The 11,477-nt window shown below is 50.2% G+C and overlaps 1 protein-coding gene across 1 annotated transcript; it reads right to left on the reverse strand.

The window, feature by feature from the left end:
* Positions 1 to 15: 15 nt before the first annotated feature.
* Positions 16 to 2,339, reverse strand: LOC137677398 (protein FAM118B-like; the record flags this gene model as incomplete). The annotated part of the gene is made up of 4 exons (XM_068424699.1): positions 2,327 to 2,339; positions 2,038 to 2,231; positions 659 to 787; positions 16 to 321 (listed from the first exon to the last, which is right to left on the reverse strand). Coding segments are annotated over exons 1-4 (642 nt in total), but the record flags the coding sequence as incomplete, so codon positions are not given.
* Positions 2,340 to 11,477: the final 9,138 nt, after the last annotated feature.

Consider the following 11,477-nt stretch of genomic DNA (forward strand, 5'->3'; position numbering starts at 1 on the left):
AGACAGCCATCCCACACAGCCCATAAACCCTCTACCTCTTTGACCCCGCATGGAGATCTCGCTCGCCAGCCTCTCAAGGTACTCGGGCAAGTCTGCGTCTTCATTGCCGTAGGAAACCACTTTAATGCCTTTGTCCAGCATGTTCTCACGGAGCTTCTTAAACTCATGCTTGTCTCCCGATGATACCAGCATGAAGTGCTCCAGGTCTGACTTGTGCTTCACAGCCTCTAAATACAGGGCCTGAAACGTGGTGTCATCAACAGTGCTACCACAGCCCAAGAACAGGAACGACTTCTTTTCGTACAGGTTCTGAATCTCTCGCTTTAAAAAAGGGAAAGAGGTTCTTAGTCAAGGCAAGCTTTATCTTCACAAGGCACAAGAGACAGCACCTGCCTTATTGCTGATGAGACTCTCATCACTCCATCGTCCTCAACACGAGCGTGGTGAGGTGTTTTTGCAACTCAGAGGGCTAGAGAATCCATCTCTCCTCTTATTTCACAAAATTCAGGACTCTCCCACCACCCTGTGCGAAGCCCAGTCTTTAAACTCAGCTGAGTCTGTGCCCGGAGCTCGCACCGGGAAGGGGGAGATGTATATAGACAACGTCTGGCACCCCAAAGCATGCCCTGCAGAGACAAGGGAAGGCTGCCTCGCTCACCATGACCTTCGTGTTGCGCAGCACGTTGTAGTAGCCGTCCAGGTGGAGCATGATGCCGCTGGGGTTGGTGTAAATGCCGTAGATATGCAGGACGCTGAGCTCCCTCTTCCCCTGCGCCCACTGCAGCACCTGCACAAAACAAACCCCTCCAGAAACGTTAGCGAGCACATCACGTTAGCTTCCACAGTGCTATTAGAAATACCATTTCAGGGAAGTGTTTCAAAGAGGCAGCTTCCCCCTCATCTTATCTCCTCAATGAGTCCATCAGCCTCTACATCGCAGCCTCTGGCGCTTGTTTGGGTCAACGCTTCAGTTGAACGGCGAATGTGATGGGAAGAGACTGAATCAATACACCAGACTCAGCAGAAAAAGGGGGAAAACTCTATAAATATGACATCAGCATGCTTCTCACGCCTACAAAGTTTATTTCTTGGCCCCTCTAGGCTCTGAGAAGCTCTGAGGCAGCTCAACAGCTGACCTTCATTTCAGAAAGCCACTTCCGAAGCTCTCAGTTTACTCCTGCGGACCTTAGCTCGTTTAAGCTCGCAAGAATTAGAATGCTTATTTGTAACACTGTCAGTACTTCCAGCCCGGTAGATTAAGAGGTCATGCAGGAAACATGAAGCACAGAAATGAGTCAGAATGGAAAGAGACCAAGTACTGTGCAGCACCTACACGTGGCGCGTGTTTAACACGCAAACAGAAGGACCCAGCGGTAAAACCCACCGTGGGAAGATGAGGTGGGCAGGTGGCAAAGAGCTCAGGGCTTCACAGCCTCATTTTCTGCCTGACTGAAGACCTGGGGCAAAAGGAGGGAAGCTCGCGCGAAGCTCATGGCTACAGATACAAGAGCACGGCATAAGAAGCTGGAATGAGCCAGCAGGAGCCATGCAGCCATTTCAGAAAGAGGACACGGGGCAAGGGGGAAGCCTCGAAGGCTACAGCCCCGAAAATGCTCCGTCACAAGAAGGACTCAGCAGCACGTTGTAAAAATAGAAAGGTCAGCTTTGTGTCTCACACGGAGTTCCCTGTGTCGGTTAGAAACATCAACCCACGCCTTCTGTGGAAGCAAGGCTTCAGCAAGGCCAAGCCAGAAGTTTCAAGGACAGAGATCAAAGCAATACCAGGCTTCAGGGCTCCTCCTGAGCAATGGATGTCAGCCAGCAAGCACAGCATTTCAGAAACCAGCGTTGGTCTTCATTCCTGTGCTCACTGCCCCAAATGGGCAGAGCCTCTGCTCGGAGTTTGGCTGACATCAATTAAATTACTACAAGCAGCACAATCCCCTTACACGGGCGTGAGGGCACATCCCACAGCCGCCACCGTCCCGCGGTGTCCCAGCTCAGCCCTGACGTTTAAAAAAGATCAGCATCGTTTACCTTCTCTTCATCACTCAGGTCAAGAGACTCCAGACGCTTCCCCTGCTGTGCTGCGTACAGTTCCAGCAGGGTATCAAAGTTTGTGGTTATCACCAGCGCCCCTCTCTCCATCAACTGAAGCACAGACTGAAGCAGCCGCTTCCCAGAATCTTCCATTTTAGATTCCAGGTCATCAAACACCTCGTATAAACAGTCTTCGAAAAAGTTTGTGCAAAGAAAGCTGATGGGCTGAGAAGGGGAGAGAGATTAAGATCAGAGTTGCAATATTTAAATCTCTGGTACCAGGTACTCCCCCCTAGCATACTCCCAGTGAAATACCCAAAAGCTGGTGTCCACAGCAGAGTTATGCCTCAGGAACCCGGCACACTTAACTGCACTTGTGCTTCCTTCTAGATAAAGGCATCATTGGAGCTGGGGCACGCTGGAGAACCAAATTAGGCTACTTCCAAAAGCCAAATCCTAAGCAGAGTCTAAACCCCTCCTACAAGCACACTCACCGATGACAGCTCCCGCATAAAGTCGTCGGCAACGTGAAGCAAGTTCTCGTCTGCATCGAGATGCTCTTGAAACCGTCTGCTCTCTTCATCTTCCAGCAGATCATACTTATTAGCAGCATCCAGGAGGGCCTGGATTAAGCCCTTCCGAGACTGCAGCGCCGGGACCTGAGGAGCAACTGCTGCGCTGATTCCTGTCCCGATCACCAAAACGAGGTCCTCAGGCTTCTTGGTTCTGAGGCTTGGCAACAGCTCCCTGCAAGAGGAGAAAGTAGGGACCATCGTAGATGGAAGGATGTCTCGGGTCATGAAGATCGAGGACAAGGGAGGTGCCCTCTGCCTAAATTTTGAATCAACATTAGGGTCCTCCCAGAAACAGAGGATGAAAGGAGCAGCTTGGTGTCCCTCAAAGACAGCACGCAGCTCCATGGATCAACGTCACCAATGCCCACAGTTACGAGGTACACAATCACAACGCATTTGGCAATCGAGTCCATTACCCAGACGCTTACTGGGGAAGCCAAACGGCCCAGGAAGACTTCTGAAAGAGCTGTGGGGCTATATTCTCCTTCCTCCTCCTCCCCTCTTCCTTATTTTCCTAGCTTTCCACCTGCACAGTGCTTTTAAATTTGCCCTTTATTAAGTAGATGTGCATCTCCTCATCACGCCTTGCCTGACACCAAGCTGCTTTGCTGAAGCAGGGGACCAGCTCCAGCTTCCCAGAGGATGGAAGCAGCAGCCCAGGGAGGCAGCTCATTTGGAAGGAATGGTTTTTATCTGCAAACACGTGATGTTTAGCGAGAAGGGGGAAAGGAAACCGACAGCGCACAGATGGAGCTTTGCCTCCCCTCCACTGCGAAAACACACGAGTTAACCCTTTTCTTGAGGAGGTTTTCACTGTTAGTGGCGATAAATGGGTTTTAATTTTGGGACTGCAAGCCTCACGTGCAAAGAATAAATGAGTATTCATGCTAATGAGCAAGCATAAAAACGCAACCAGCAACCTAGGGACTGAGATCCAAAATAATAACAAATGCCCAAGTCTTAACGTCCTAAGCGACAGCTCTGGAAGAGGCATTCTGTTCCCACGCTGATAAATCCACTTGTTTCTATCCTGAGCAAGTTAAATATAATCTCCCAGCCTCTTTTCTCCTCATTCCACATCACTGGATCAACCTTGAGACCAGGGCTCCCTCCCAGAAACTATTCTCCAGCCCTCCATAACTCGTAAATAAATCAGGTTAGTGGAAGACATGGTTTAGCGGGCATGGTGGCATTGGGTCAATAGGTTGGACTTGATGATCTTTTAGGTCTTCTCCAACCTTAACAATTCTATGATTCTATGAGACAACTCCCTAGATCAATTAGCTGCTCGGTCGCAGACAGCGATGCCTTCATTCCTGAGCCCATCCTATCGCAGCAGCCATAGTACCAACCCTGCATGGAAAGAAGCGTGGGCATGCCCCAAGTCAGCTTCATGCTCAGGTCCCCCGACTGGGGACCTGTGAGGCGACCTATTTATTAGTATGAGAAGCCTCCAGAGTGGAATTATTTAGCCTTTACATGCAGCAAAATCATACTAATTTGAGTAATTGCCAGTCCTCCTGGGAACCGGCATCCAGCTCAAGCGAAGAAGCACAACCACCACACCTGCCATGACCCCACGGACAGAACCTGGGCTAAAACTGTGGAGGCAGTGGAGGAAAAAACCAGCTTTCTGTGTAACCAGGCCTCCTGGCTTAGGGGTTAGAGAAAAAAAACAGCAACAAAGTACTTTCTGGGTGTTAAGGCCTTGGCTCAGCAACCGAAACGACCGCTGGGGCTCGGTGCCAAGTGTCTCGTGCTCTTCAAAGAACAACGCGAGCTTATGGAAAAAGCTCTTATCAGAAGAGATTCACTGGAGTATATTTAAATTTACCTGGGCCTTTTCGCAGGTGGCATTCCATCTTGCCCCGATGCTCCTTCACCCCAGCTCACCGTAGCAGACATCCCGTTTCTCTAGTAGACAAATCACCACAAGGCAAAGTCACTACACACATGCAACGCGACGTGGAACAGACCAGCGTTTCACGGGCAGAGAAATAACAGGCGTTTGTTATCTTTATGAGATCACCTTCGGGCTGAGAACGGCACATTTTTGTTCCTCAACTCTGCCCCCACAGCTCTCATCCACTTCCTGAACTTTACAAAGAAGCTCGACCAAATTGTGGGGTTGCTTTGGACAGAACCGGGTTGCAAACCCTTCGTTTCACCTTGTCTTCACCCAAGAGCCCGTATCTTGGAGCAGGCACTCCCCCCCTTTCCGAGGCAAAACTTGCTGCTTGGGATAAACAGCAGGAGGGAAGAAAGACAAAAACCTTGTTGTTGGCTACAAAAAGCCACCGAGAGCATTTAATTCTCCGCTGATGAGAGAAGGATGATCCAGCCCGCCGTATCCCACAGGCGGTGGGATCTCGCAAAGGAAGTCCCATGGCTGAGAACTCTTTCTACAGCCCACGATATAAAGCACAAAAGCTCTGCCAGCACATGGTCCTCTCCCACTCTGCCTCTCCAAAATATTAAAAGGGAAAGAGAGCAGACAGAACTCTGCACCCTTATCCATTTTTTCTTGCTAATTGTAATGATGGTCCAGTAAAAATTCTGGTAGGCAGACGTCAGCGTGAGAGCTGCCGGCCCAAAATCCCAGCTTCTTACTGGGGTTCTCGGTGAGATCTGAGCGGTTTGTCCTACAAATGAGATGCCCACGATCGCTCCGCTGCGGCAAAGCGGCGGGGAAGGTGCTGGCTGCCAGGTGAAACTTGTACAAACCTCAGCGGTGCTGCAAACGTTGGCAGGGATCGTTTAAGAAGGGGCCCCAATAATCTAGCTAACAGTCATCTTTTGATGGGGGATGATGAAAACAGGGCACAGCGACTCTCGCAGGTGCTTGCCAGCCTTTCATTTCTGACCGCTTCTGAAAATGTTTAATTATAATTATGACGATAATATATCAACATAATAATATAATAATATTATAACACCTCAGAGAGCTGGTCTTCACAATCTGCCCCCTGAAACACCGCCTAGCTGCCCATCACCTCAAAAAATCAAAATTATTTTACTGCAGAGAACCCACTGGACACTCAAGCAGTAAGGTCAAACTCGCCCTGAGTGAATACAGCCAAGCACAGTCAGGATGGAAAACATCAAGGGGGAAAAAAACCCTCTTTTTTTTTTAATTCTAGCAGGGTAAGATCTCTCATTTTGGATTAGCTGATTCTTCTGGAAGAACAGGCTGCTTCCACAATGCCAGCCAAACGTTAATTAACGGCGCAAAGACGCTTTAAGACGAGCTAGGGATTAAAGCCCGTAACCTTCGTTAACGGGAATATTTAAGAAGGAAGCTGGTGAAAAGCAACACGCTGAACTCCCGCTGCTGTCCAGGTCTGCCCTCAAGCCCCTCCGAAGCAGCATGTCTAACAGCTGAGGTAAAACCCTCCCCAGCTTCTCAACCAGCTGAGTTTACGGCTATAATTTAAGTTTATATTAGCTTTCGGTTGCGAATTATCCGCTCAGTCTCTAATATCAAGCCTGTTTATAAACTCCTACCTCATTTTGCTTGTTCACCTGCCTGAGCACTGTTCCTATTTCGCTCGTCCTACATGTCTGCATTACTTTAAACAGCAGAACAGGAGTTATCAGTTCAATTTTTAAGCACGAAGGACATTTCAAAAGTCGTTTTGAACACAGAAAAAAACGCCCTTTCTAATTATAGTTACCAAGAAATAGTTGTCTAATGTCATGAACTTCACTCTTCATTACTATCTTCATTACTAATTTACCTTTTAAATAACCCTATCAGATAATATACCTTTGAGGGACAGATTGCAGCAAGGAACCCTTATCTTGATGCCCCAAGTCAGCAACACTGAATAAACCTAACCACAACAATCCCATATGTCATATAAAGACACACTCAGCTGCAAAAACGCCCCGAATACAAAGATGCATCCCAGCTAAAACCAAACACCTAACCAAAGCGTACGCCAAATCAACGCCCAGGCTCACACTTGAGCGTGTATTTACAAAAACCTTGCTGTAAGTCCACAAAACACGCACAACAGGACTATGCTGCTCTGTCAACACCAGACTCCAGCCTGCAGAACCACTCCTGGGGAAATGAATGAGATGTTTTCTCCACCGACTCATCACCGAAGGAGGTGGGGAAAGGTGCGGATGCCCTTTGTCTCCACGCTCAGCAGCTACTACACAAGTAAAGCTACACCGGCACGCCTGACCCGAACACTTTAAGGAAAGTAAAAACTGCGTGCTTCCAGCTCAATGCTGGAAGATTTACCCCTCAATTTATATAAACGCCTCTCAAATTATATCAAGGAGCAAGTACAAAGTCATTGCTCATCAATTATTTTTAGCTGCTTTGAGCGCTGAGAAGAACTACCCCCAGTGAGGGCGTAATTCACATCTCCGTTTTTAATTAAGCGGCTTCAAGATGTTGGGGTAAGACAAACGTTACATTCCAGTTTAAAACCCGCTACGTTTGGGCTAGAAGAATCCAAAAGGATGTTAATGAGTTGTTCCCTGTCCGACTCCGTGGGAGTCACAATTGGAGCAGGCCCGCACGGCTCGTCAAAACCACCCTAGGGAGGGACAGGCTTCTGAGGTAACGCGGGCCGGTGGCACGAGGAAAACAAGCCCTTAAAACACATCAGAGGTTTGCATTTGACGCTGTGATCCTCCATTTGCTTTGGGCTCCCACCGGCTTCATGAAAACCGAGAGCGAACACAGCGAAGCCCAGCGAGGGGGGGGCTTAGCACCTTCAGGGACGGCCGGCGCCTCGAGGCCTTACCTTTCCTCTCTGCTGCGCCCCTTCCTCGCCCCCTCTCACGCTAAACCTGAGGGAAAAGCAAGAAGAAGGTATTTCAGCAGGCAGGGAGGAAGCTGAGGGGGGAAAAAACGGCCAAGAAAATGGCTTTTAAAGAGGGTGACGGTATGGGGGGGCCTGACAGAGCGGCAACGCTGAGGTGAAGCTGGGCCCCAGCGCCCCCCGGCCCCCTCGGGCTCACCCCCGCCCCCCTCGGCCTCACCCCCTGCTCCGTCGCCCTCGGGGCTCCTCATGGCAGCACCTACCCCGGCCCGCCGTCGCCATGGCAACGCTCCCCCCCTCTCCGCCTACCCCGGCCCGCTGTCGCCACGGCAACGCTCCCTCCCCTGCGGCGGCAGGGAGGGCATTGCGCGAGATTTCACTGAATTCTCGCGATGCTTCGTGGGGATAGAAAAGGCGGCGGGTGTTTTGTTTTTGAGCCGGCTCGGGGCCGCAGGGAGGGCTGAGGCCGCACACAGCTCGGCGCAGGAGTGGCGAGGCCTAGTCTGTGCCGCCTTTGGTCCTCCCTCGGCTTTTCCCCCGCCGAGAAGAGCTCTTCCACGTCAGCATCAATAACGTTCATGTTGGCTCCCTGGAGCAAAACCATCAAGGAAGAAACTGGGAATAAACTTGGTAAAACTCCATAGCTGAGCGTGCGCAAATCCCTTCTTCCCTTGCTGTCCACACACAGCTGTGGTTCAGCACAGGCAAAATACATCTTGTGAGATCCACAAAGACAGTGTCTCGTGGATGCCTTATTTAAGAGACACGTTAAGAACCAGTTACAGTGTGAGAGGAAGACATACATGTCCAGAAGCCTTCTCTTAATCTCTGAACCACCCCACGGATATACATAATGAACTTTGTTGAGCGCTTTGAGATCTGCCCATTACAAGCGCAATGCAGCTGTTCAGCATTTCACCTTTTCAGCCACTGATCGGAGTCATAGGATCACAGAATCGTAGAATCGTTTTGGTTGGAAAGGACCTTTAAGATCATCAAGTCCAACCATTAACCCAGCACTGCCAAGCCCACCACTGAACCATGTTCCTAAGCACCATATTTATGTGTCTTTTAAATGCCTCCGGGGATGGTGACTCTACCACTTCCTTGGGCAGCCTGTTCCCGTGTTTGACAGCCCTTTCGGTGAAGAAATTTTTCCTCATATCCGATCTAAACCTTCCCTGGCGCAACTTGAGGCTGTTTCGTCCTATCACTTGTTGCTTGGGAGAAGAGACCAACCCCCACTTCGTTACAACCTCCTTTCAGGTAGCTGTAGGAAGCGATAAGGTCTCCCCTGAGCTTCCTTTTCTCCAGAATAACCAGGCCCAGTTCCCTCAGCAGCTCCTCGTACCATCTGTGCTCTAGACCCTTCATCAGCTTCATTGCCCTTCTCGGACTCGCTCCAACACTGACGCGGAGAAAATACTACTCAAAACTCCCACTGACGTGCAGGGTTCGCTTCAGCTTCTTGCAGAACTGGATCTTCAGTACTTGCGGAAACAGCTCTGGAAAGCTCCCACATTCTGGTGTTTCCCAGTTTTTGATCCTTCACACCACAGACAAGTCCTTTGGCAGTGCCCAGTGTAGAACAGCCCTGAGGAAAACCCGGGAGCAAACCCCGGCTGTCCGAGGGGTTGCCGCAAAGAGCACGCCCTTTGTCGGGGCTGAACTTCACGGGGTGACTTTATGGCAGTTTGGCCAGTAGTTCCTCCAGGCACGGGTTGGTAGGCAAGTGTGGCCAGAAGGGCTTCTGCCAAACTGGAAAAGGACATACAAGAGAGTGGAAATCATGGGTATTCTCTTCCTTTGAGGGCCAAACCATAACTTGTGCTGAATCTTGCTAAAATCGAGGCTATCGTACCTGGCAGAGCTGGGCGGGACGAGTTAAAACTTCCAGCCTCCTGAGAGAGAGACCTGGGTCTGGCTCCGTGGCGGAGGGGTTTAGGGCATCAGCATCCCAGCGGGAAGACACGGAACGCACCACCCACCTCTCTCCCCTCCTCCCGACTGCTGGAGGTGCCTCATGAGGACAGCAGTGAGGCCAGGCACTCAACTGTGAGGCCACCTGACGCACGAATGGCTGTCTCTGATGTCAGGCATTGTTTTCTTGCCTGACCACCACAACAGGAGAGGGAGCCCAGTTTGCTAACTCTGGCCCTCACTGGACACAGACGAGAACAGGCACAACAAAAGCAGCAGGAATCATGAAAACAACTGCTCGTGCTGAACGCAGTCAGGCTGGTTTCCAAAAAGGAAAGTGTGTCTGTGGTCCAAGAATGTGCACCAGCCCCACCGGCCCCGCAAGGTGCAACCGTGTCCCCAGAGCAACATGGTTTGTCACAGCAGGATGGTGAAGAATTGATAAGAAGAGGGAGGAGGAGCAAAGTAAAATTCCATCAAATTCAAAATTCATTACTTTCATTTAGAAATTAAATCACATTATTTTAACTAATGAGTTAAATTTCCATTCCCACACACAACAATACTCAAAGCAAGCAATTATCCAATAGTTCACCTCTATTCAGGCAATCACAACAAAAACAAGACAACAAAGAGGGCACTGTGCGAAAGGAGCAACAAATCAGTTTCCTTCTCTGACAGCGTAACAGCTTGTCAAGGGCACTTCACTTCTCCCTGTGCACCGTGTTGAGGACAAGGAGGAATGGGCTGTAAATGAAGCAAAGGAAATGCAGTTGAGGTGATATGGAAGGAGAATTCAGAGGCAGCTTGAAAGAGATCTGTGGTATCATGAGTGAAGAGAAGGAGAGAAGATTCCGTTGCAAGGAGCCCTTGTGTCAGGAGAGAAGGCGGCATTATGGTTTGCACCTCATAATGCAAGGAACAGAGAGCTTTAACTGGAATTCTCCGTTGGCAGATAGAAAGGAAACAAAGGGACGTGGTTCTTCACACCTCACGCAGTCGAGCTGCGGAACGGACTGCAGACGGTGTAGGTGCCAAGGGCACTTAGATTCCTTCTGAGTTTGCTCTCACAGAATCACAGAATCACAGAATCACAGAATGTTCGGGATTGGAAGGGACCTCGAAAGATCATCTAGTCCAATCCCCCTGCCGGGGCAGGATTGCCTAGACCATATCACACAGGAACGCGTCCAGGCGGGTTTTGAATGTCTCCAGAGAAGGAGACTCCACAACCTCTCTGGGCAGCCTGTTCCAGTGTTCAGTCACCCTTACAGTAAAGAAGTTTTTCCTCAAATTTAAGTGGAACCTCCTGTGCTCCAGCTTGCACCCATTGCCCCTTGTCCTGTCAAGGGATGTCACTGAGAAGAGCCTGGCTCCATCCTCATGACACTTGCCCTTTACATATTTATAAACATTAATGAGGTCACCCCTCAGTCTCCTCTTCTCCAAGCTAAAGAGACCCAGCTCCCTCAGCCTCTCCTCAGAAGGGAGATGTTCCACTCCCTTAATCATCTTCGTGGCTCTGCACTGGACTCTCTCTAGCAGTTCCCTGTCCTTCTTGAACTGAGGGGCCCAGAACTGGACACAATACTCCAGATGCGGCCTCACCAGGGCAGAGTAGAGGGGGAGGAGAACCTCTCTCGACCTGCTGACCACACCCCTTCTAATACACCCCAGGATGCCATTGGCCTTCTTGGCCACAAGGGCACACTGCTGGCTCATGGTCATCCTGTTGTCCACTAGGACCCCCAGGTCCCTTTCCCCTACGCTGCTCTCCAACAGCTCTGTCCCCAACTTGTACTGGTACATGGGGTTGTTCTTGCCCAGATGCAAGACTCTACACTTGCCCTTGTTATATTTCATTAAATTTCTCCCCGCCCAACTCTCCAGCCTGTCCAGGTCTCTCTGAATGGCTGCGCAGCCTTCCGTTGTGTCAGCCACTCCTCCCAGTTTTGTGTCATCAGCGAACTTGCTGACAGCGCACTCTAATCCCTCATCCAAGTCATTAATGAATATATTGAATAGAACTGGTCCCAGAACCGACCCTTGCGGAACTCCGCTAGACACAGACCTCCAACTGGACTCTGTCCCGCTGACCACTACTCTCTGGCTTCTTTCCTTCAGCCAGTTCACAATCCACCTCACTACCCGATCATCCAGA

The sequence above is a fragment of the Nyctibius grandis genome, unplaced genomic scaffold, assembly GCF_013368605.1.
Source record: "Nyctibius grandis isolate bNycGra1 unplaced genomic scaffold, bNycGra1.pri scaffold_199_arrow_ctg1, whole genome shotgun sequence".
In the NCBI taxonomy this organism is placed as follows: Eukaryota; Metazoa; Chordata; class Aves; order Nyctibiiformes; family Nyctibiidae; genus Nyctibius; species Nyctibius grandis.